This window comes from Nyctereutes procyonoides, unplaced genomic scaffold (genome assembly GCF_905146905.1).
Source record: "Nyctereutes procyonoides isolate TBG_1078 unplaced genomic scaffold, NYPRO_anot_genome, whole genome shotgun sequence".
Lineage (NCBI taxonomy): Eukaryota > Metazoa > Chordata > Mammalia > Carnivora > Canidae > Nyctereutes > Nyctereutes procyonoides.
In genome coordinates, this window is record NW_026575134.1 from 15,348,585 (window position 1) to 15,376,055 (window position 27,471).

Below are 27,471 nucleotides of genomic sequence, written 5' to 3' on the forward strand. Positions count from 1 at the left end.
TATGTGAGAGGTCATTGTTGGACCAGCAGCATCAGCATCTCCTAGGAATTCAGGAGGCTCCACTCTGACCTGCTGAATCAAAGACTCTGGGGGTGAGGGAGCCCAGCAACCAGTGGGCAATAAGAGCTCCAGGTGATTTGGAAGCTCACCAGTTTCAGAATCACCTGCTACTCAGTGATGCCTGAGAGGAAACGTGATAGAATGGAAGTGCCTGGGCTCTGAGCCAAGCCTGAGTTCCTGCCTCCCCTCTGCCAGCACTGGTTGTGTGACCTTGGCAAGTCCTTGGACTCTCTGAATCTTGATGTTCTCTTCTACGAAAGGAGGACCATGTCCTCTCCTCACAGATCTGTTGTACAGCAAATGAGATGACCCAAGTCCTTGCTTTTACAGTAGCTTAGGAAATAATGGTGCTTCTCCTCTTCCTGCCTGGAGGTGGGTTCCTGCTGGGAAATTTAGCAGGTAGGATTCATCAATTGGGGAAAATTAAGAGATTTTTCACATGAATATTCCTCAGTGCAAGTCAGATATCTTTTTTTTTTTAAAGATTTTATTTATTCATCCACGAGAGACACAGAAAAAAGAGGCAAAGACACAGGCAGAGGGAAGAGAAGCAGGCTCCATGCAAGAAGCCCCAAGTGGGACTCGATCCCAGGAATCCAGGATCATGCCCTGAGCTGAAGGCAAACGCTCAACCGCTGAGCCCCCCAGGTGTCCCAGGTCAGACATCTTGTACTAAGTGGGCTGCCTGCTGCCGAGGCCCGGGCTGTCCTATACGGGAGCCACTGGCCATGTGTGGCCACTGAGCCCTTGAAGTGAGGCTCATCTGAATTGAGATGAGCTGCAGGTATAAAATACGCACCAGAGGTTTTTTTTTTTTTTTTTTTTTTTTTCGCACCAGAGTTTTAAGACTTAGTATGAAAAAGCGAACTATAAAATTTATAATTCATTATATATCTTTTAATTTTTAAAAAGATCTATTTATTTATTTATTTATTTATTTATTTATTTATTTATTTATTTATTTATGATAGAGAGCATGAGCTGAGGAGGGATGCAGAAGGAGAGGGAGAAGCAGACTCCTCACTGAGCAGGGAGCGTGACTCAGGGTTCCATCCCGAGTCCCTGGGATCATGACCTGAGCCGAAGGCTGAGGCTTAGCCCACTGAGCCACCCAGGTGCCCCTAATTTCTTATGTTGATTACATGTTAAATTGAAAGTTCAGATATAGTCATAAAATTAATTCATCAAACGAATTTCACCTTAAATTAAAACGCGGCCCACGAATGGCAATACTCGAGCGAATTTCAGGTATACAACGCAGTGTTATTGTCACTGTAAAAAAAACGTGGCCACAGGAAGATATGAATATGTGGCTCACATGACATTTCTGTTGTGCAGTGTGGGTCTAGGCAACCCCAGATTCACTGCACTGTCCTCATGCCACACCCGGGGAACAAGGGAGGAGGAGCCTTTGCTAAAAGCTGCTTGTTAGCTTCTTGGCTACAAAACTTCTGATCTCTGTGGAATTATTCCTCATCATCATCTTTGCAGGAGTTTGTAGCTGCAAAGGATTCCATAATCTTTTTATTCATTATTCCTCACGACATAGCCTGTGAAGCAGGTCACTGCTGAATTATGAGACTCTTGATGCTGCTCATCATCATTCAAAGGCTCTTGGAGTCCCCCTGCAGACACCCCCACCACCACCACGGTGGGGAAAATGAGAACTCAGAGCAGAGGCTGCAGTAGGGAGCAAAGGCAGAGGTAGGGAGCAAATGCAGATGGGGGCCGGGCTCCCCACCCTGGGCTTTGGTACGCCCACTCCCGGGCTGAGTTCACTGAGCCCTCCTCCTCCCATCTAGCATCACCTTTTGCCCAGTACCCAACTTGCTTTCTCACAGACAGAACTTGGAGACCTGATTAACCCTTCAGACATTTTTAACAAGTCCATTTTCAGGAAAGGAGGGTTTCTTAAGCATCAGCCCACTCCATCTTCCCTTGCTTAACAAAAGACAGCAAAAAGTAATTCCCTCAGATGAATACTTGTCCTCCGCTCGACTTAAAAATCAGCTCAGGAAATCATGTGTCAATCAAGCATCTTACAGAGAGAAACACTCGTGGAATTACCTGAGTTGAGATGTTTCAAATGACAATTTCGTATTTGCACCTCTTAAATTATTCAAGACGACATAAGCCTGCTCTAATCTTTAAAAAAGATAGGAGGATTAAGGAAACTTGGCACTCTGTGTTTTAAATATTTAGTCTTATTTTAAGACCTAACTCTTACAGGAGACTGAGAGAGCATTCTAATAATAGGAAGAAGCCCCTTGGTGTGAGTTCCTAGGATGGATTATGTGCATCTGTTTCATAGCTTGTTTGGGTGATATTTCCCCTTGAAAAGCAAACAGTGACATGTGGACCGGGCCAGGTGGTAGAGACAAATGAATCTATGCCTGGAAGACTGTATGTGTAATACATGGAATATCTGATCACTCTTTTATTTCACATTTTTCATTTTGGTGGAAGTGCAGAAAATTCCTAGTTACTTAACTCCAAAAAGGTAGTGACCACTTGCTGATGCCAGGCCCTAAGGGTGCAGAACCAAGAAAGACACAGTCCTCATTGCAAGTTAGACTGAAATAGAAATAAATGATAACCCCCTCTACATATCCGGGACTACCATTTTGTTGATTTTCATGTATTGGGCTCTTTCCCTTTTTTTTTCTTCTTGCTTGCAGGGCACCATTCTAGGTACCAGTCATTGGGTACAACATCATATATTTGAAATATAAAAGGCACATTTAAATTGAATTTTAACACAGAAAAAGGGATATTTTACACACAGCAAAATGTCTTCGGCATCTGTCTTTGGTATGAATGCTTATTTTATTTTTTTGAATGCTTCTTTAAAGGTAAAACTATTGCGTTCATGATATAATATGATAGACATCTTTGGTCGTTTAAGCAGGTCTACCCTTTCTTTGGGACCAAGGATTTATTTTTCTCTTAAAAGAGACTTGTGGATAATCCTCCATTTCATTAGAAACGGACAGTTTTGTATTTAGATTTTATATACATCAGACTGTAGCTGTTGATAGATATTAGTATGAACATCAACATTAGGCCATGACAGTGAGCCTATCAAATGTTCAGGGCAATATACGGTTCCTTAAAGGTCAGGAACAAACTTTACAGAAACTTGTAATTCAATCTCAGTCCTTCAATGTCTTCACCTTTGTTCTGGATTCAAGAAAGTTTGCCCTTTTTCAAAAACCTCCCCTAACAGCACTACCAATCCAGCTGTCCACTTCTTTAAGGATTGATCGACCCCCTGGCCCATAGTAAGACCTGTGTATCCTTAGTTAGCAACTGACAGTATTAAAATGAATGCTACACTAGTCGCTAGGGCTTCCGTCATAATGTGGATAGGTATTTCCTGGTGTGTGAGAGAGGCCTTCTTGGGCCTGTTTTCCTTCTGTTTCTCCAGCTAGGCTGTGTTTCCTCTCTCTTGTCACTCATAAGTATGCTGCTCTCTGGGTGGATTGCATCAGTGGCTCCAATTCTTCACCCTTCCCTGCTCTTTGCCTTCTCATTTTGTTGTGCCTTCCTCCTGTGGGTGGGGTATATTTCCCCACCCAGGATGACTTACTTAGACCAATGTTAGCAAATGTGACGCAGCCATGCCTTCAGAAGTCCCTGTGTTACTGAGCTTGGTTTCTCTGTGCCCCTGTTATCACTGCAGGAAGGATAGACTAGCCTATTAGTTCCAGGAAGAGGATGAGAGACATGTGGAGCAGAAACACCCCAGACAAATCTAATCCAGATGCTCCAACCATCAGATAATGCACGGGCGTGTCAGGGATAACACATGATGGTCTTAAGCACTGATGGTTTGTAAACAACAATAATCAAACGACATGTTCTCTGCTTTCTCATCTCCTCACCCCACACCCCAGGTCCTCCACTTTTCTATTCCCTGGGCTTTTCCCAACTAACCTTGCTCTGTCCTAGCACCTGGGGGCAAGGAGTGGGACCTGCTGTGATTCTGGGGAAGTAGCGGAGGGCATAAGGGGAGGAAGCAGGGCAAAGGAGAGAAGAGTAAGGCCAACCGTGAGATTCTCACGGGAAACTTGGAGAACTTAATCATCACCATCCTGCTCCTGCCTCAATTCTCCCATCACCTTTCTCTCCCCAGCCAATTTCCTACTCTTAATTCTTTCTTGTTAAAAAAGATTAATTTATTTTATTTAGAGAGAGAATGAGAGTGCAAGTAGGGGGAGGGAGAGAGAGAATCTCAAGCAGACTGTGCTGAACATGGAACCGGGTGGGGGGCTTGATCCCATGGCCCCCGAGATCACAGCCTGAGCAGAAATCGAGTCAGAAGCTCAACCAACTGAGCCCCAGCCCTTAATTCTTTATGTCCCCACAACCAGTCCTTGTGATAAGGCTGAAGGTCTATTATAACTATTGCTAACATTTAATGAATACTCACTGTATATATTAAGCACTGAGCTAAGTGCATTACTTGGATTATATCTTTTAGACCTTGCTATGCTGCTGTAAGATACATAATATGATCTATATTTAATGCATGAAGAAGCCTGAGGGACATCAAGTGATTTGCCCAAGATCCATGGCTAGTGAGTGGTGGAGTGAGGTTGCAACCTTGGCAGTCTGATGACACAGCCCACTCTTTACATCTGCACCACTGCTGCTTCTACCGGGAATTCCCTCGTCCCCATTTCCCACCCATTCTGCTCCCCCATCCGCAGGCAACCAATATATTTAGATATCTATCTATCTATCTATCTATCTATCTATCTATCTATCTATCTATCTGAAAGTAAGCTCCACGTCCAACATGGGGCTTGAATTCACGACCCTGAGATCAAGAGTCACATGCTCTACCAACTGAGCCAGCCAGGCACCTTTAATGTATACATTTTTATTTGAATACATTTTTGCACAATGTGGATAGTTGCTTGGTATTTGCTAACTTTAACCTACATAAATGATATTTTATTACCTGTTTTATTCTGTTTCCTTTTTTTCATTAAGCATTCTTTTTTAATTTTTTTTAAATTTTTTAAATTTATTTATGATAGTCACACACACAGAGAGAGAGAGAGAGGCAGAGACATAGGCAGAGGGAGAAGCAGGCTCCATGCGCCGGGAGCCCGACGTGGGATTCGATCCCGGGTCTCCAGGATCGCGCCCTGGGCCAAAGGCAGGCGCCAAACCGCTGCGCCACCCAGGGATCCCTCATTAAGCATTCTTAAGATCCATCCACGTTGCTATGTGTTCATTTAATCTGCTGTCTCTGACCTGCCACACAATAGTACAGTTTCCATGCACCCCAAATTGTTTACTCACCCCTGAATAAGGAACATCCAGACTTTCTGCAACTCCCCACCACAAGTGATACTTTAGTAAGCATCCTTGTACTCAGTCCCTCCTTAGGACCCTAGTGAGAAATTCCTGGATATAAATCCAGGAGCAGAACTGTTAATGCCACAGGCTATGTTTAACAACTGGACTAGATTGCTCTCTAGAACAACTGCTTCAGTCCACACTCCCCCTAATAATGCACAGAAGCAAATCCAGACCTGTTATCTTGTCTAAATTCTGTGAACCTAAAAGGTCTCAGTTAACAACTCATTGCTGTTTTAATTTACATTTTTCTAATTACCAATGATTTGGGACATTTCTTCATATGCTAGTTCAGTTCTTGAGCTTCCTCTTTTCCAAAATGTCTATTCATTATCTTTGTTCATTTTGTAAGTGATTTTAGTTTTTTTCTTATTAATTTGGAGGAGTTCCTTACTCGGTCTAGATACTTGTTGGATGCAAATATTCCAAACAACTTCTCCCAATCTGTCACTTAGTCTTTGTCCTTGTTGTCCTTCATGTACAGAAATCCTATTTTGATGTAATTCAATTAATTTTTTTTTTTTGCTTAAGGTCTGTGCCTTTGAAATTTTGTTCAAAAATCCCACCCACCTCCAGTTCTCAAAGATTAAAAAAAAATATTTTTGTCTACTAACTTCATGGGTTTACATTTCTCTTGCTTCCTTTTAAATTGTAATTGTTAAGTAAAAAAACCAAAAATAAATAAAATGTAATTGTTAAATAACCTTAGTCCTATACATTATGAATGAAATAAGCTCTAAAGGGCAGGTCCAAGAGTTTGATTGTTGTGTACCTCAATACTTTCTATGAAAAAATATGTGATCTAAAATCCAAAACACTAATCTAGAAATAAACTTTTGGAATAGAGCCTATTTACCCATGGAAGATAGCCAAGATATTTATGAAAAGGAACTCTAAAGCAAGGATACTGGTCTGGCTATGGCCATTGGCCTCTGTATCCTTACATTTTAATTTTAGTGTTAATAGGATTACAAGTGGCTTAGAGCAGTGTTGCTTAAGATGTGGTCCTCGAATCAACTGTATCACATGTATTTAAATGTGCTTATTAGGGTGCCTGGGTAGTTCAGTTGGTTATGCATCTGCCTTTGGCTCAGGTCATGATCTCGGGGTCCTGGGGTGGAGCCCTGCTCAGCAGGGAGCCTGCTTCTCTCTCTCCCTCTGTCCCCCTCCCAACTCATGTGCACATGTGGTCTGTCAATTAAATAAAATCTTTAAAAAAAAAAACAACAAAAGTGCTTATTAAAATAAAGATTCAAATTATCAAAACCCAGAAAATGTACAGCACAAAGAGTGAACCCTACTGCAAACTATGGACCTCGGTGTTAACGTTGGTTCACTGATTTTAACAAATGGACCACACTGATATGGGATGTTGATGGCGGGGGAGGCTGTGTGTATGGGAGAAGGGCTATGTGAGAACTCTCTGTGCTTTCCCTCTATTTTGCAGTAAATCTAAAACTATTTTTAAAAAATAAAGTTAATTAATAAAAGATTCCAGATGTCAGAATTTCATTTCACTTTAAATAAGCATCCCAGGTAAATTTTGTGCTCCTAGAAGTTTGACGGTTACTGTATGAGAATTACTATCATTTGAATAATAATCATGGCAAGGCTTGCTATAGGTGTTACCTAGCGGGTGTGAGGGAGCTGGTGAGCCAAGGGATCACTTCAGAGGGCAGCAGGAGACACAGCTGGAGAGACATGGATTTTATTTTATTTTTAAAAAATATTTTATTTATTTATTCATGAGAAACACAGAGAGAGGCAGAGACACAAGCAGAGGGAGAAGCAGGTTCCACGCAGGGAGCCCAATGTGGGACTTGATCCTGGGTCTCTAGGATCACGCCCTGAGCCAAAGGCAGATGCTTTAACTGCTGAGCCACCCGGGTGTCCCAAGAAATGGATTTTAGTATGATGGGGGAAGAGTCACACAATTTGTTTTAACTTCAAATAAAAATTTCGTTACTTGGGATGCCTGGGTGGCTCAGAGGTTTAGGGCCTGCCTTAGGCCCAAGGTGTGATGCTGGAGACCTGGGATTGAGTCTCACGTCGGGCTCCCTGCATGGAGCCTGCTTCTCCCTCTGCCTAGGTCTCTGCCTCTCTCTCTCTCTCTCTCTCTATCTCTCATGAATAAATAAATAAAATCTCAAAAAAATTATTTCTTACATTTGTTTGATATGTGGTTTTTATTAGCCATGTTTATAGTGGGTGAAATAAAGATGGGTTCTGATCCAAACACAGGGACCTGCCAGCCTCGGGGCACTACATTTTTATCACTCTGTGAAAGAACTGAAGTGATCATATCCTCCTACATTCAGGAGATGTAGGAGAATATGGGTGGACCCCTTTTCTCCATCACTTCTGAAAAATACCTCTCAGAGGCATTTTAAATGCAACGGGTTGGTTTGTCCTTCATATGTCCAGTAATACTGCGACAGAATAATTCTTAGGCAGGTTGAAAATAGGTAACATTGTAAGGAGCAAGTCACATTTCCATCAGGGGATCACAGGTTCTCCTTGGTAACTGTCACTGCATTTCCAAAGCCAGCTATGGAGTGTGAGCAATCTGGACAGTGAATGTACATGGATCAGCTCCCCCCAACTCATCCCAAGATATAGGCTCAGGTGGGAAGGTTACACACAAAACCAACCCAACCCACCAACAAATTAACCCTCATCAGTCTTATTAAAAATATTCATAAAGCTTCTGGATGAAAAATATCATATTTAAGCATGTGGAGAAAGCAATCTTTTGACCTTAATAAGGCCCTCATAATGACAACACACAGATGGAGGAACAAAAGGTAGGGGAAGGTGGTTAGGGCATGTGCTCTGCATCACATGAACATGGCATATGATAAGCACTATATATGTGTCTGTCAAATAAAATCAAAGCTCTAAAAAGAACAAGAGTTGATACGTGCCAGAGACTGTGACAGTTTACAAGCATGGTCTTATTTCTACAAGCCAGTTTCTATGAATGTCCTTACAGTGGGGACACTGAGCCTTAGAGAGGTTTGCCCATGTTCACAGAGCTAGCAGGTGGCACAAACCAATTCCCCAGCACTGGCAGAGAGGTCCTTCTCCAGAAAAGGCCGCAATGGAGCCATATCAGCAATGATTATTTAGCCTATTACAGAGTGAAACTTGACTACTGTCATGGGTTACTAATGATGCGATGCCCTTTATTTTCCCTTTCTGGGCCTTGCTTCTTTATCTGTAAGAGGATGGTGTTGGGTGAACCCACTGGTCCTCAACCAAAGCTGTACATTAGAACTTTCTGGGGCGTTTTCATACTTGGGTCCACCTCATGTTAAATGAATTAGAACCTCTGGGATGGGACCAGAGAATACTTTTCAAATCTCTCTTGATGGTTGTACAGAACCACATGATTTCTGGCTCTAAATGTCCTCCCTCTGTGATTGTATTTCTTTAAGATTATTTATTTATTTGACAGAGAGAGTGAGAGAGCATAAGCAGAGGGAGCAGCAGAGGGAGAGCGAGAAGGAGGCTCCCTGCTAAGCAATGCGTGGCTTGATCCCAAGACCGAGAGATCACGACCTGAGCTGAAGACAGACACTTAACTGCTGAGCCTCCCAGGTGCCCCTGATTGTATTTCAATGTTCCTTTAGCTTGATCTCCACTAGAGATCCCCAATAGGTCATTATCACCCCACATCTGACGAGTTATTAAGTCTACCACCAAGCTGGCTAAAAAACAAAAACAAAAAACCTGGCTGCTTCCAGTTATGGAATGAATGTCATGGGAATAGAAGATACAGCATAGGGAATAGAGTCAAGGTAACACAATAATAGCGGGTAGGATGGGATGGGGCCTAGGCCCGCTGCAGTGAGCCCAGCATGGAGTACAGACTTATCAAGTCACTATGCTGTACACCTGAAACTGTGTGTCACTGTGCATCAACTATACTCCTAAAAAAAAAAAATCCACAAGAATATAGGAGACAGAAACAGAAAGAAAAAAAAAAACCAGCTGCTCATGCTTTTAGAAAATTTTCCCCAAAGACAGACTTTGAGACAGCTTCATTGATTCATACGTGATCTTTGCACCCCACGCCCCTTATAAGGTCAGGAAAAGCTTTTTTCCTTTTTTTGTGTGTATGGGTGAGCGAGATCTAAAGCTCCCAGAGACCAAACAATTGCATCTCTATCTGAGCAGCCGGAGAAGCCCTGGATCTTTTTGCACGGGGCGCCGGGCACCGCCAGGCCAGCCTGGGGAGGGGCAGGGAGAGCAGCCGCGGAGCTTGCTCGCGGGCCTTCTGGGCTCGCCTCCTTCTCGGGCAGCGGGGGGGCTGTCTCGGGTTTTCTGGGGAGGATCTGGCCCTTTCGGGGGCTCCAGGTGGGGGCGCTGCATTCTCACCTGCCGCGTGCTGGGCTCCGGTGGCTCTGCCGGGCCCAGGTCACGGGTGACACGGCCGGCGCCGCTGCTTCTCCCCGGTTGACCCCCGCCCCCCGGATCGCCGGCAGCACCCTCAACCCTCCGACGGCTCGGGCCCCTGCACCCCGGATGCACCCCTCACCTCCCGATTGTTCCAGGCCCAGCCTCAAAGGGGACCTGGTCAAGCTAGGTTAGGGAGGGGATATGTCTCAGGCCAGACTGATTCTCCATCCCGTGAAATGTGAGGCCCAGACTCGTGGGCAGTAAAGCAGGAGGAGACATTGGAAGCTGCACAAATAGAGCCCTTGCCGAGGTACCAGCTGGCTGACCACGGTTCAGGGGGGATCCCGCTGGCCCTTAGGGGTGACTGTTCCCCAAAGCCACTTCGGAGGGCTAGATTCTAAATAGGCTGCTCTAAAATTAATGCTTTAGCAAGAAGGAAAACTTCCCATCTCTCCTATCTTTCTTGTCCCTGCTTCACATCAGTCCTATTTTTTTTTTTAGATTTTATTTATTAATTCATGAGAGACAGAGAGAGGCAGAGACACAGGCAGAGGGAGAAGCAGGCTCCCTGTGAAGAGCCCAACACGAGACTCGATCCCAGGACCCCAGGATCATGACCTGAGCCAAACGGCAGATACTCAACTGCTGAGCCACCCAGGCATCCCTATTTTTTTGTTTCTTCATAATTGTGTCTTCCTGTGTTTATTTAATACTAATAGACTTGTGGATGTATTTGCAGAGCTGACTTTTAAAAGACGTTCAGGGGATGGAACTTGTAGGTCAGACTGTCCTTGGGAAACCATTTCTGCTTATCACAGGCATCATCTTTCACTGCCGGAGCAGTGCAGGAGCAAGTCCACTGTTGGGGAGGGGCGTTTACCAACACAGTGAAGCCACGGATATCAGAATAGGATCGGGCTGGAGAGATATAACCTCGTACCGAACACTAAATGTCTTCCCCCTTGGAGACTTAAGGCAAAGGCTCTCACACTCATTTTTGAACTTTCAGTGTCTATCACTAGGCTGGACATGCATGAGGCGGGCAAGAAAGGTCTGGTGAGTTGAATGTCATATTTTTGGCCATTGCTTGGCACACAGTAACTGCACCATTTTTGTGGCTGTTGAAACAAGGCTGAAAGAGGTGTCATGACTGGCCTAAAGTGGCAGAGTTACAGTATATTTAGTATTCTAATGTACTACTCTAGGATTCTTTTTTTTTTAAGATTTTATTTATTTATTCATGAGAAACACAGAGAGAGGCAGAGACACAGGCAGAGGGAGAAGCAGGCTCCCTGGAGGGAGCCCGATGTGAGACTCGATCCCAGGACCCCGGGATCACGTCCTGAGCCAAAGGCAGATGCTCAACCACTGAGCAACCCAGATGCCCCCACTAGAATCCTTTTAAAATATTCATCTGTGTGTTGTGTAGGCAAATTTATTTTCTTTGCAATTCATGAAGGGACAAACTGCTTCATGTATACAAGTGGGGACATTCATTAAATATGTACACATTTTTTTCATCAAATTGAGTCAATAAAAACAGTAAATACTCAAATTTAAGCATTTACTAGGTCCTAGGATTTGTGACACCAGAGATAACAGAAAGAGAAGATATGGCCCTTGCTGTTAAGACATAGTAAAAAATGAAATGTGTAGGGTTCGGAAGGTCGTATTTTAAAAATTTTACTTATTTGAGAGAGAGAGAGCATGCATACACAAAGAGGGGGAGGGAGAGGGACAAGCTGACTTTGCGCTGTGCTGAGCCCACTGAGGGGCCTGATCTCAGGACCCTGAGATCACGACCTGAGCCAAAGCCGAGAGTCTGTCGCTTAATGAACTGAGCCACCCGGGGGCCTCTGGGGAGTCATATTTTATGAAGCATTATAGAGGCGATACCTACTTTGGCAGGTTTCTTAACATTTATTTATCTCAGCAGAATTTTGCTTGGCACTGGGTTCTTACCCACCCCACCAGATGTTAAGAACAACTATGTTTCCTCTTTGTGAGGGCCAAGTAACAGGTTACATCTTCACTGTGTTCTTTGAACTTAGAATCACTGAATAGGTAGCAAGAGTGTAAATGTCTGCTCTGCCAACAAAATTTTACATATCTTAAAATAAAAAAAATCTGAGGGGGAAGCTGAGGCCAAGGATATTCAACAAGAATTAAGCCCAGAATACTAACGTTTCCTTTGGTACCTGTTTGTCTCTGATAGGGCATATGGAAAGAACCAGAGGCTTCAGAATGCACAGAAGTAAAGAGGTTCATGGTTGGGAAACTGTATGAACAGGAAAAGAAACTACTTTTGGTATATTTATGCTGGAGAAAGAATTTCCAGAGGTATACCTGTGGTTTGCAAGTGTAGATTAATGGGCTTTAAACAACAGATGTGCCCTGAAATAAAAGCGGTTTACTTTAAAGAGCAAGTCTGTATTACATGTTAAAATAAAAATAGCAAATGTAGAAAGAGATAATTGATCACTAATTGACTCCAAATATTGAGGCACCTATTGAAGCTATCCAGAGTGTTAGAGATCTGAAATTAGACCCAGTCTTAATAAAAAAAGATTGGGCCACAGAGCTATAATTTAGAAAAAAAAAAATCCTTAAGTCTGGGCTGTGTCTCTGAAGGTCATGACTCTCCCTGTTTTCAACACTCAAATTGTTACTGTTAAAAGGGAGAAGGCAAGAGATGGGAGGGCAAGGCTGGTTTTAACCTAATTACAAGACTTCATTTAAGGTTATGCTGGAATGTTGACTGAAAATTTATTAGTAGGGTTAAATCTCAGACATCCTGACTCTGTTATATAAGGTTTCTTTATTTTTTATATACTCTCTCCCCTCCTTCCTTTCTTCAAGCTGATGTAACATTTGCCCAGTGATCCTTTCTCCGGCACTGAAAAGATCATTAAAACATGAAAATAATTTTGTCTTTTGGAGTGGAATGGATAAGGATGGAGCATTCAAAGTCAGCACTACTTTTGCCCTCTGATTCATAAACCACTTCTGCCTGCAAGTCTACTAATTGGGGAAGGCTGAGAGGAATATACTGATTTTGAGGGTATCATCTGAGGTTGGGTACTGGTCAAAGAGAGAGCTCCCTCCCTCCTTGAGCACACCATGGTACATTTATGACCTCAGTGTGTATTTGTCGAATGGACTGGAGTTAATCTTGCAACTCAGATGTTCTCCAAATTACCACTAGGCATGGAGGGTAAACTGAAGGAGACCATCACTGGCAACACATTCATGAGTGACTCCTGTAGAATTCTCTTCCTTCCACCACACTTCTGGATGTCCTGTCTCTTTTCTCTTTCTTCCCTGGTGCCTTGGGTGGATAGAGAACAGCAGTGATGACACAGACATCTCCAGATGCCCAAGACATGGGAAACTATGCCATTTGGTCAATGTGCAACTTTAGCCATTACAGACATGATAACTATGTCTAAGTAAGTCAATAGCTTAAAGTATAAGAGGGAATAGCAATGGATGGACATTATAAGAAGGTGTATTTCAGCTCAACCAAGACCAAAAGTTTCTAAGGTTAAGATCTGTGCATCAATGGAATGACCTCATACAAGAGAGATTGGAATAGATGCATTCTTTCATTCAATAATTCACTCATGCAATGCATAGTTATTGAAGCCCACATATGCCAGATGTTATTCTAGGCATCAGGGACATAGTGAACAAGAGACAAAAATCTCCACTCTTGGGAGGTAAACTATTCAGTGGGTTAGATGGAATACATACGTATATGAAATTTTTGAGAGGCTGGCCAGGAAACATCTCATTGAGAAGGTGCTATTTGGGTAAAAACTGAAGGAGATAAAGGAGTAAGCTACATGGTTTCAAAGGAGAACATCTCAGGCGGACAAGACAGCAAACACAAAGGCCCAGAGAGGGGACAACCTGGTGTGTTTGAGAAACAGTAAGAAAGTCGGTGTGTCCGTAGCAGAGGAAATGAAGGGGAACCAAACAGAGAGGTGGTCAGAATGGCAAGGTGGAGGCAGGTGTGCATGGTCTTGTAGACTGTATGCACTGAAGGACTCTGGCTTTCACCCAGAGTAAGATCACCAGAGGGTGCAGAGCTGAGGAGCCGCACAGTGCAGCTTACCTGTCAACTGCACCACGTGGCTACTTTGTCATGATCCGACTGAAAGGACAGGCGGTGGGACCTGAGAAACCACGTGGGAAGGTCTTCCAAGGATCCCTGGGCGGGGACAGCAGCTACGAGGGGCGGGGGTGGGGTGGGGTAAGAAGTCAAAGGATTCTCACTCTATTTTGAAGGTAGAGCAGCCATGACTTTGGGATGGGTTACATGCAAGTTATGGGGGAAAGAGAGGAGTCCAGAATGATTGAAGTTTTGACCTGCGCAGCTGTTAGGATAAAGCAGCCATTAACTGAGATGGGGAAGAATGGGTGACATGGGGCTTCGTGGAAGAAGAGAGAACAGCAGGAGCTCAGTTTTGGAAATGTTCAGTTTGAGATGTTAGGTAGAGATCCAGAAAGCGAATCAGTGGGCAGTTGGGTAGGGGAGACCAGATTTCACTGGAGGGGTGCAGGTGGATTAAACCTGTGGGTCATTGGTGTGATGTCTCCTAAAGCCTTGGTGCCCAATGAGATAACCTAGGGAGTAAGCCCAGGGAGCAAGAGTGGAGACGTGGGGAGGGAGCCCGTAGGAGACTCTGTGGCAAGGGGATCTGGGCCAGGGCAGCTGCTGGAAGTCAATGAAGAAGTCTCAAGATGCTGTGGATTCTGAAAAGGTAATATAGGAATTATGACCACGAGGTCCGACACTAACCCCACGGGGAAATAGGGGCCTCACCATGGCCTTCTTAAAGCTTTAATGCAAGCATTTGATACTATTTGCCAGGGCTTCCTGCTCTTCCTCACTTGGTCTTCATAAAGTTACGTTGTCAAGTAAGAGGATCAGCTTTAAAGGCTGTTTCTCAGTTTTGTGACTAAACAACATGCTACAGAACCATCAATGGGTCACCGAAGACACCAAAAGGGAAATGAAAAAAATACCTCGAGACAAATGAAAGTGGAAATGCCATATACCAACACTTACAGGAATAGTCTGTGCTCAAGTATAGTAGAGTTTTTATTAAAAGACATTATCTAAAAGCTACCAAATGAAAATGAGACTAAGCTCTTTTCTTGTACAGGGCTAATTGGTCAAGTTGAAAGCAACAGAATCAGCATATTTTAAGAAATGATTCCATCATCTTGTTTGGTAGAGAAAAGTTGAAAGTTTGAGTAAAATGACATGTTTGAGCCCTGGATTCATTCTTTCCCAGCTACGGAAGTTTAGACAAAATATTTAACTTTTCTGAGCCTCAGTTTCTGATGTGTAAAACTAGGAAGATGATAGCTATCTCACATGATTATTGCCAAGATCAAATAAGGTGTCATACAAAAAATGATTAGTAATGAGTAAAGCTTTCAAATATATTTTTGATTATATTATTGATTATATTAGTAATGAGTAAAGCTTACAAAGATATTATTGATTATATTATTGATTATGTTTCCGCGGACATACTTTCACTGGACTCTCCCAACCCTATGGGGAAGGCAGACCTGGGTATTATTCTCATTTTAAAGAAGGGAAATCTGAGGTTCTGGGTAGAGGGACTTGCTCAAAGTCATAATGACCCTGTGTGCTGGAGGTGAGACCAGAAACAAAGTGTTGAATCTCTGATCTGGGGCTCTGTCTACTGTCAAGGTGTCCACACAGGCATCGCATAACATGGGGGTTAGCGGGGCTAGGAGGTGCCTCTGTTGAGGGCCAGACTTTCTCAATCTGACTCTCTCCACTTGGGGGTGTGACACACCCTGGGTGACCTAGAGCTCCTCCTCCTTGACCTTCATCTTTCCTGTCTCTTAGTTACTAAGAGTTACTCTTGTCGCTAACAAGTTCCTAAGAGCCATCAGTGTAGTCACTGCTCTGAGGGCAGGAGCTCTTACTGCCTTTGGAGCATCGTTAATGAACACCTGTGAAGATGTCTCCAGAATTAGAATATCTTAGAGTTGGAAGAAACCTCAGGTGCCATTTAGACAAGTCTGCATTTTCTAGAGGAGGAAGCTTAATTCTGGAACTACTGAGATCTGGGGGCAGAGCTCTCAGGTAATGTCAGACAACACTAGGTCCAGGTAGCACACGTTCCTTCCACTACCCCTTGATGCCACTCACAGTGTGGCTGTGGTGTGGCATGCTGTGGCACCTTAAATCAAAATTCCAAAGGGGTTCTCAATTAGTTTTTTGAGTAAAATGAATTTAACTCCACCTATTAGAGCATTAAAAAGAGCTTAAGCCACTTAATAAATGGTAGCTAGAGTCACCTCTTAATGGATAATCATGTTTTCTCATTTGCAGTTTAAGTGCTAGAAGACAGAGTGACTTTAAAACTGCTCATGAGAGGACCCAATTATCTGATAAGCAATTCCAAAGACCATATACACAAATGCAGAAACATACTTTTTTATGAACGGCGTCTGACAAGGAAAGAGATTTTTGTGGTGCAGGAGTTCTGGAAAATGTAATTATTTATCCTTTCACAATTAATGAAAGAAACTGAAAATGAAGCTTTCATTTCAAATCCTTTTTATCTGGATGAAACTTTAATTTTACATAATTAAATTGACTTCACAGTTCAGTGTGTTAAAATATGCAATTAAGCAGCGTATCAAGGTGAAATGCCTACTGTTGTTGGCTCATTGAGAAATCATGCTGCTGAGCTCCCAAACAAGAATGAACACCTGCCTACCTGCTCTTATCCCCAGAGCCAGGGATGGCACACAGCCTGCAGGGCTGGCTTCCCAAAATCATAGTCGAATTTTCTTACATGTGCCAACTCCTGTATAAGTTGGATATTTAAATATTTTTCGATTTGGATTTTAAATAAATATTTAAATATTAAAAATTTTTTGTTTGTCAGTGTTTTTGTTTTTGTTTTTTTTTGCATAAGAACATATTGTGGGACTTTGATGATGCAACATAGATGATTAACTTTATCTCTCACAGAAGTTCCTTCTAGGGCAACTGTTGCATCTGCAAAGTTGCTGCCTTCTATTGGTTGATACTCTGTTGAAACTCCCTAAAAAAAAAAAAAAAAAAAAAAAAAAAAAAAGAAACTCCCTTATTCCAATTTTGCCATTTTACAATTTGTGACAAATTTCAGCTGAGACCTCTTTCAATTATTGTTGCACTCCTGGAAAAGGCTTCAGAAATGTTGCAGGCAGTGTTGAAGGGAGACGCTCTAAAGGGACTGGGGAAGGTTCCCTGGAAAATTATCTTAACAGGCGATGGTCTATTCAGGTAGAGACAGAGCTAATCTGTGTGCCTTCCCCTTGTTTTCCCTTCGAACAGTACCTTTGTGGTGGTTAATTTATGGCTCAGTAGCATCCTCTATTCCCTTAAGGAATCTGTGAGTAAAGTACAGTTCAACAATTAGAATGGAATTCCCAAATCATCTTAAGATTCGTGTGGAATCAGAAAAGACCCCGAATAGCCAAGGGAATATTAAAAAAAGAAAACCAGAGCCAGGGGCATCACAATGCCATATTTCAGGTTGTACTACAAAGCTGTGGTCATCAAGACAGTGTGATACTGGCACAAACACAGACACATAGATCAATGGAACAGAATAAAGAATCCAGAAATGGGCCCTCAAATTTATGGTCAACTAATATTCGACAAAGCAGGAAAGACTATCCACTGGAAGAAAGACAGTCTCTTCAATAAATGGTGCTGGGAAAATTGGACAGCCATGTGCAGGAGAATGAAACTGGACCATTCTCTTACACCAGACACAAAGATAAACTCAAAATGGATGAAAGATCTAAATGTGAAACAAGATTCCATCAAAATCCTAGAGGAGAACACAGGCAACACCATTTTTGAACTCGGCCACAGCAACTTCTTGCAAGATACATCCATGAAGGCAAGAGAAACAAAAGCAAAAATGAACCATTGGGACTTCATCAAGATAAAAAGCTTCTGCACAGCAAAAGAAACAGTCAACAAAACTAAAAGACAACCTACAGAATGGGAAAAGATATTTGCAAATGATGTATCAGATAAAGAGCTAGTTTCCAAGATCTACAAAGACCTTATTAAACTCAACAGAAAAGAAATAAACAATCCAATCATGAAATGGGCAAAATACATGAACAGAAAATCTCACAGAGGAAGACACAGACATGGCCAACAAGCACATGAGAAAATTCTCTGCATCACTTGCCATCAGGGAAATACAAACAAAACCACTATGAGATCCCACCTCACACCAGTGAGAATGGGGAAAATTAACAATACAGGAAACAACAAATGTTGGAGAGGATGTGGAGAAAGGGGAACCCTCTTACACTGTTGGTGGGAATGTGAACTGGTGCAGCCACTCTGGAAAACTGTGTGGAGGTTCCTCAAAGAGTTACAAATAGACCTGCCCTACGACCCAGAAATTGCACTGCTGGGGATTTACCCCAAAGATACAGATGCAGTGAAATGCCGGGACACCTGCCCCCGATGTTTCTAGCAGCAATGTCCACAATAGCCAAACTGTGGAAGGAGCCTCGGTGTCCATCGAAAGATGAATGGATAAAGAAGCTGTGGTCTATGTATACAATGGAATATTACTCAGCCATTAGAAATGACAAATACCCACCATTTGCTTCTATGTGGATGGAACTGGAGGGTATTATGCTGAGTGAAGTAAGTCAATCGGAAAAGGACAAACATTATATGGTCTCATTCATTTGGGGAATATAAAAAGTAGTGAAAGGGAATAAAGGGAAAGGAGAGAAAATGAGTGAAAATATCAGTGAGGGTGACAGCATATGAGAGATTCCTAACTCTGGGAAATGAACAAGGGGTAGTGGAAAGGGAGGTGGGTGGGGGGTTGGGGTGACTGGGTGATGGGCATTGAGGGGGGCACTTGGCGGGATGAGCACTGGGTATTATGCTAAATGTTGGCAAATTGAACTCCAATAATAATAATAATAAAAAGAATGGAGTTCCCTTCCCTTTTCTGATCTATTCTAGAATTTATGTAACCATGATTCTTGTTTTATCCATTGGAGAAGTTGTTAGGAAACGACTCATGGATCTCAGCAGTATCCTTACTGTAGTGGACACAGGGCAAGCCTGAACCCATTGAGGGGCTTTTCCAGATACACAGAGAAAGAAGTGTGTTGCTAGATTAGTTACAAAAGCCACAAAAAGAAGATACGATCTTATCATGAAACTACTCAGGACAAACTTCTTTGAATTGGGGGCATATGTTCCACTTGCAGGCTTATTATCTCCATAATGCTCCTGCTATTTATTGTAGGATGTAGGTTGTTAGGATGATCAGCAGACCATAAAACTAGAAGATTGTAAAAGGTATGTTGTAGCATGTATAGTAATATAATGCATATCAGAACATATGAATGTTTTACACTTTTAGCTAAGACTTGAGATATGGTATTGTCTGCTCTAGGATACCAAAGGCATCATGGAATTAGCAAATTCTTTTAAAATTCTGTGAGCTAGATTGGCCTCTGTCTCATTGCATTACTCTGAAACCCAAAGGAGGCCTTGGCTACCAAGGGACAGACAAAGAATAGTGAAAAAAATAGTTTTAATAAGCGAAAAGTTATATTAATGTATCCATACAAACTGTTAAAGTACATATTTAAATATAATCAATTCTATATTTGGAAATCATCTTCACTTATGAGATCTCTCCTCCCTTAGGATTTATAGAACGTAATAGTGATATAGTTTTGGTTATTGCATGCACTTGAAAGCAATTAAACTACTGTTTAGTGAGATTGTTCATACACAAACATACAAAACCACTGACTGGTCCGCTCTCAAACAATCCAACTTTGGAAGTTTCAACACTGAACCAAATGTTTAAATAATACCAAACCATAAAAGCAATTTTGTATAGCTACTACAAGTTTTGTACCATTTCTCAGAAACATGTAGGTTTGATTACATTTTTGACGATTCCAGCCTGGTTTTATACAGGCCCTATCGTATGAGGATCTGAAATGTCTACACAATAGAGCTGCTGATACTTTCTCAGAATTCAGATAATCAAAAAGAATTTCAATTGTGAAATAAGAATGAAGCACAAATGAAATGTTCCTCAGCATGGCCTGATGCTCTCTGCTTCTTTACTGGATCCGATTTGATACAGATGAACTGCTATGGATTTGGGTCCTTCAGAACGAGATAGAAGAAACTATGGACACATGCAAGTGTGATACAAGCAAACAAAGATGAGAAACACAGAAAAATCATGCCCAGATAGTCCTCAAACCTTACACTGGCCTCTTTTAAAAAAAATTTTATTTGGGAGACAGAGACAAAGAGGGTGGAGGGTGAGGAGCAGAGGGAGAGGGGCAAGCAGACTCCTGGCTGAGCACGGAGCCTGACTTTGGGCTTGATTGCATGATGCTAAGACTATGACTTTACCCAAAATCAAGAGTTGGACGTTTAACATTCTGAGCCACCCAGGCGTCCCTTTATTGGCCTCTTTTGACTTCCTTTCTCATCAACACTTTTACCAGGGCATTGGAGTGGAAAATGACGCTTTTTAAAACGAAAACCTCAATGGAAGGGATCAGACATCAACATGCCAACTGAATCTAGTGGAAGACCCATTTTGAAAACCTGAGGGTTATCCTCTAATATTGTTGTTTCTTTCTGAAGCATGAATTCAGAATTTTTGTCACTCATATATGTGGAGAGAAGTTAGAATTCTCAATTGCCAACTTAAAAAAATCTTACTTCTTTTGTTATTTAAAATTTAAAAAAATTTCCTTATTTGGGGTCAAAGGATGTCTGGAAAGTTAAACACTGTCAATATACCTTTAAATTGTACAGTGAATAAATAGCACTCCAGTCCATCATTAGGTGGTGGTGGAAATCAACCAGTTGCAGAACAAAGCGGAGTTTTCTTTAATTTACTCCTTAGTGAAAAGCAACTTGTTCTAATATTGAGCTGTTCTTATTATTAACTTTGAAGCCAAGTTAGATCACAAAATGGAAAAGGGCTCCAAATGATGAGTGCATGTGAAAATACTTTCAATCTGTAACAGGCTTCAGAAATTATAATGGTTATCTTCATATCATCCTTTTTATCTAGAAAGGACAACTATGAGAGGGAAATAATTGTGTTTTGTTTCCCTCGTGACAGATTTTTGTGTTTAGAATATTTAAAAATTATTTATTTATTTAAAGATTTTATTTATTTATTCATGACACACACACACACAGAGGCAGAGACACAGGCAGAGGGAGAAGCAGGCTTCATGCAGGGGGCCTGATGTGGGACTTGATCCCGGGTCTCTAGGATCACGCCCTGGGCACAAACCACTGAGCCACCCGGGCTGCCCCTATTTACTTATTTTAGAGAGAAAGTGCCAGTGTGGGTAGAAGCAGAGGGGGAGGGAGAGGGACAAGCAGGCTCCCCGCTGAGTAAGGAGCCTGACACAGGGGTTGATCCCATGACCCTGAGACCATGACCTGGGCCAAAACCAAGAGTCGGATGTTTAAATGACTAAGCCACCCAGGTGCCCTGTGTTTAGAATATTTTGATGGAACCAAGTAAACTAGTATGTATTCTGCCCATAAATCACGAAGATAAAGAGCTCAAGGATCACTGAACTTTCCCAGACCTCTTAATTTTCTCTCTTTACAGTTCACAGTTTACAGCATCAACAGCGATGGTCCAAATACAAAGCTTGCTACACTATCATTACATGTGACATTCCTGTAGACGCAAATACATATTTCTATCTGAGGCCTGTTGTACCACTGAAGAGTTTCTGAAGTTGGCAACTACTTGAAATAGTAAGTGAAATTTCATAATTCAAGGGTGGATTTAGTTTGAATTAGAAATAAACACTAGAAGCAGCAGCCACTCAACTGAAGGTGCTAATATAAATCCGAAGTATTGATGTTAAAAATAACATAAAGACAAAACAGTGAAATAAATCTAAATCTGCGACAGGGATGGTAAAATTCTATCCCCCAACAAGTGGTTTAAAAGTCTAGAAAGAAAAAGGAGATTCATCTTGAATAAAGACTGGCTACTTCTTATTGGCACAATAGAACATTTATGTGATCATTCACCAGCCAACGTCCTATTTTTTATTCTAGTTTGTGTTTCAGCAGACATTTTCTTTTTGAAAAGAAATATGAGAACTTTTCAACCGCCCAGATAACACATTTAAAATTCAGTTCATCAGGTTAACTGTTGAAACCCCTAACTGGAATGACTTAGGGTCAATATTGTTCCTTCTCTCTGAGAGGAGTCTGAATTCAAAGAAAATGATTAGAAACAGTTTAATAAAGACATTTTCAGATAGTTTTATGAGATCCCCCGGGCCTTTATTTCATTCCAGGAAAACAGCAGAAACACATGGAGAGGATGTACGCTCTATTTAACCATATAGACAAAATAAATAAAAAATAAAAAAAAGCTGTATCATAGCTATTAGGGAAAAAGAAACTGAAAAATGCATTTAAATAATGATAATAATAGACTTGGAGAGCCTTATAAAGGGAAATGTGAAAATCCTCTATTTCAATTGTGTAAATTTCTTGCATTGAGTCTATGGGAAAGCCTATGAACTTGACAGCATTAAAAGATGCAGCAAATTAGCCCCATAAGGGAAGCACTGGTACTTGATGTGCATGAGGCATCCAGATAAGAGTTCCCTAAAGCAATCTTACCTTTGTTTTCTGCCTTCAGTTCCTCTGCCATCAAGCTGTCTTGTCGGTTACCAAGCACAAATGCCAGAAACGAGAGGATCAGGGCATCCAAAATCCCAATAATAGCCAGGATGTACGCCCAGCGGACTGAACATGCCCCCAGAGTGTACTTGTCTGTCTTTTCTCCACACATCCGTTTTACTTCATCTGAATCCCAGCCATCAGGGAAAATCATACAGCCAAGCACAAGGCAGGCAGCTGAGAGAGAGAAAGAGAGAGACAGAGAGAGACAGAGAGAAAAGTAGTTAACATAAATGTTACTTTAGCAAATATTGGTTCTAGGTGTCAATCATTGCTTCAAATTCTTGCTTTAAGGAATAGCAAAGCTTACTACTGTCCTACCCTAAATATTTGTGTGGCGCCCCCCCCCCCAGTCACTTAAAAGCAACCTAGCCCTGCAGCTCTGGGAACACTTTTTACTGCAAGCCTGAGCATTCTGAGAGAGGTTAAGGTATGTTGATCTATAAGAAAACGCTAAAAAAAATTGAATTTTGGTGTGCATTTGCAGAAAGGCTTTCATCGCAAATAAGCCATAAGGAATCATAACACCGCAGAATGACAACTCAACACTGGCTTTGAAGAGCTCAACAGCAGCCAGATAAAGGATTAGGATAACATGGAAAATACCACAGTATATATTGACTTTGAGTCATAGTAAAAAATAATTTCATATTGCAACCTCCTACACACACACACACACACACACACACACACTAAAAAGTTTCTTGAAACTATACTTAGCAAATGCAGTGCACCCTGATATTTTCTTTTCTATTTCATTTCTAAAAAGGCTGAAAAACACTGCAACATGGTGTGGTACCAGAGTTTTTTTTAATGGAAATTCAGGAATGGAAGCAGAATGCTTATGTCTCCCAAATATCACTATGGGAATCCTATGAACACTATTTATAGAATACGTCACTTAGCAGATGAAAGGTGGTAAGTGACTATTTGTTCCCACTCTCTATTCAATTATTTAGGGGTAAAGGAGGATAGTTTTAAGTTATATAGGGCTTTCTGAACAGGTGTCTTCATGAATTCACTAATTTGTTAATTCATTCACTCATTAATTCAACAGCTACATATCGATTATCTCCTATGGAGTGCCAGACACAGTTCTCAGTGCTAGAGATACAGCAATCAAGAAAAGAGACATGGTTTATATTATGTTTTAGAAGGGAAAGAGGCAAAAAAAATGAGTAACATACAAATAAAATAGTTGGAGGCTGATGTACTACATAAGAAAAGAAACAAAAGGCTCTGATAAAGAATAACGGTATGGCCTCTTGAGAGGGTGACATTTAAGCTAAGACCAGAAACGGACAGGGCCCTAGACCTGTGAAATTGATGGGAAAGATGTTCTAGGCAACAGCATGTGCAAAGGCCCCAGGGTTGGAAGGAGGCCTGGGGTATTTGAGGAGTGACCAGGAGATCAGTGATGGGATGCTCTGAGAACGTGATCATGTTGAGGTTGCAAGGGAAGCAGGCGCGAGGCATCCAGGCAGGTTATGGTTTCCAGGGCATGTCACTTAGGAAGACTCTGATGGCACAACCAACTTAGAGCTGTGTGATGGTCAGGGCCAAACAATTCCTGAAGCTGGCAAGCTGCTACCTCTTGAACAAGCCAGCAGTGGACACCTAATTTCCTTTTTAAACAGGAGCATGACTCTACAAGGCAGGCATGGAGGACACAGAGACCAAGAGGGGTGACACATAGGAAGACTGCCTGGGAGAACTTAGATGTAGGGTCCCTTGTTATTTTACAGAATAGCGTTTTACAACTTTGGGTCATACATGGTTCTTTGCCCCACAGCCCAACTGTAGCCATGCTTTTCTCATCTACGTGTGCAATATCTCTGCATAGGGACGTGTCATGGACGCTCCTCTACTTTATGCCTCATTATGTCTCAAAAGGAACTCTAACTTCCCTCTGCCTTCAGTTCACCCACTCTAATCTCTAATCCAGATCACCTATGACCACAGAGACCATCATGCTCCAAACCTTTGGTGGCTCCCTGCTGGTACTGAAGAACATGTAGACATCTTAGGTATCCAAAGGCTTCATGACCCAGCCCCCACTTATCTTTCCCAGTCCCCTTCCCTTTTATTTATTTTTTAAAGATTTTATTTATTTATTCGTGAGAGACACAGAGAGAGAGAGGCAGAGACACAGGCAGAGGGAGAGGCAGGCTCCCTGCTGAGAGCCCGATGTGGGACTCCATCCCCAGACCCGGGGATCATGCCCTGAGCCGAAGGCAGACTCTCAATCGCTGAGCCCCTCAGTCATCCCCCCCCCTTCCCTTTTAGATGCTCCATTTCACTTGGGTTGAGCTGCATCTGACTCCCCATCTATGCACCAAGTCTTTGGATCATTTTCTTTTTTCTTCTGCCTCGGTTACTTGCTACCATTGTCCTAAATGTTCCACTCTTAAATATCTTTCAACCATCAAGTCAAATGTAACACCCTCCACAAAGCAATTCATCTTGAATTCTTCTTGACCTACAATATTGCCCTTCTCAGAACCCCTGTAGCTTCTTACTGTATCTACCTTAAAGTCCTTTTAGCTTTTTACATTTGTTATTTATTTACAAGTATTTCAATTAACAGACTGTAAGCTTTCTGAGGAAGGAAGCTTTGGTAAGTTGCCATACTCATAGCACCTAAAACAATGTTTTGTAGATAGTTGGCATTAGAATACTTTTGAAAGGGAAAGTAAAATGAATGAATAAATGAATTCTAACACCTAGACAGTATACTCTGAAATACAGCTTAGAGAAGTCAATATCACAACTACCCAAGGTCACAAACCTAAAGATTCATCTTTAAATGGTGACATTCAACAGAAACATTTTTTTTAATGATCAGATCACAGATTACAAGTACTAGGGAGAATAATTAGAAAAAAGTAGATGATTTAAAAATATTTCAAATTTCCACTCCTTTATTGCCTAGCACTCAAAGCAACATCCTCTCCAAGACCTTTCTAACAATGATCTGTGTGATTTTTTAAAATGTGATTTCCATTAGCAAAAATTAACTTTATTTGGGAAGACACACAAGATGCTTGAATCCGAACCATAGTTGAGAAAAATCTCCTCTGAAAACCTTATGTTACTTGGAAGATTTAAAAAATATTCTAAATGCCTTTTTATACATTAATGTTTATGAGAAAATTACTTTCTTATATAGAAAAAAAGAAAACCATTTTTTTCCTTTATGAATGGGAATAACTTGGAGAAGGAAACTACCTATAGCTCTGGCAAAACTTAATAGGAATCACCAAGTGACACAATTTGGGCAGGTTATTGGCCATTGCACCACAACCTCACTGGAATAGGAGGTTTGTAAAATGGTGACATCAACAAAGACATCTTTTCTCAAGGTCTTTCTTGGTACAATTGTGCTTCATTTTATGTAATGACTGTTTTGCTCCAAGTTACAAAAATAGAATTTTTGAAGTGCAATTCTTGTTTTGATAGGCTAAGGGAGTAGCTATTTAGAGAAATCTTTTTTTTTTTTTTTAAGATTTTATTTTTCATGAGAGACACAGAGAATGAGGCAGAGACACAGGCAGAGGGAGAAGCAGACTCTGTGCAGGGAGCCTGATGTGGGACTTGATCCAGGGACCCCAGGATCACACCCCAGGCTGAAGGTGGTGCTAAACCACTGAGCCACCCAGGCTGCCCTATTTAGAGAAATCTTAAGATAAAAACCTAGGCTAAAGGGGTCGGGCTCTCGCTTCCCAGGGAAAATGTTTAGGTTGCTGCCCCCAACCCCCTTGAAGTAAGGGTACTTCACTTTAGGCCGTAAGGCACCGGAATGCGTCCTGGATACCCCACTCACTTCTTGTTGGCTTTCTCTTAATTTAGAAAAAGACCAAATATTTCACCATATCTGTTTTGAAAACTGAAGGCCATATAATAGAATAATAAAAGTGAAGCTCAATTGCATTTAAAAACTTTGAAAACTTTGTAAGTGAAATCTGTGATTAAAATCCAATTTTTAGGGACACCTGGGTGGCTCTGCGGTTGCGTGTCTGCCTTTGGCTCAGGCCATGATCCCGGAGGCCCAGGGTCGAGTCCCACGTCGGGCTCCTTGCATGGAGCCTGCTTCTCCCTCTGCCTGTGTCTCTGCCTCTCTCTCTTTCTCTCTCTTTCTTTGGGTCTCTCATGAATGAATAATAAAAAAAAAATCTTTAAAAATCCAATTTTTAGGGGCACCTGGGTGGCTTAGTCAGTTAACTGTCTGCCTTTGGCTCAGGTCCTGATCCCAGGGTCCTGGGATTGAGCCTCGTATTGGGCTCCCTGCTCAGTGGGCAGTCTGCTTCTCCCTCTCCCCTTGCTCATGCTCTCTTTTTATCTCTCGAAGAAATAAATCTTTAAAAACATAAAATCCAATTTTTAAATAAATAAATCCAATCCTTTTTTAAAAAAATCCTATCCTTTTGAAAACTGTGCTTCTAGATGGCCATTACATGACAAAAATTTTAGTTTCTGATAATGTATTATCAAAATATACATTTTTCTTCTCCCTCCATCCAAACTTCCCCTACTTGGCTCTTTTAGTTTTGAAATGCGAAGTCCCCCAAAAGTTATAATGTATTTAAGATTAACTGAAGCCATTAAAATAGTTTAGGCCCTGTTAGTTTCTTTGGAAAGGTATTATTATGTTCTGCGTTGATGCTTGAGTGCTATAATAAATTCTGTTTTCTGGCATCCTATTAACCAGAACCTTACTAACCTGCATAATGTGTATAGCTGGTGCAAACCAACAGCTGTTCCTAATCCTAAGTACCTGCAAGATCCTAGCCGAAGGTCTCAATGAAAAATTAAATAATATTCCTCTTGGTTTTATAATTATT

At 41.7% G+C, this 27,471-nt stretch overlaps 1 protein-coding gene across 1 annotated transcript in view; it reads right to left on the reverse strand.

Annotated features, from left to right (window-relative positions):
- LHFPL3 (LHFPL tetraspan subfamily member 3) overlaps positions 1–27,471 on the reverse strand; it is a 543,397-nt gene that overhangs the window by 148,640 nt on the left and 367,286 nt on the right. Inside the window, exon 2 of the mRNA XM_055301179.1 lies at positions 22,571–22,807. Coding sequence (XP_055157154.1) covers positions 22,571–22,807 — 237 coding nt within the window. The remainder of the gene's footprint in view (positions 1–22,570; positions 22,808–27,471) is intronic.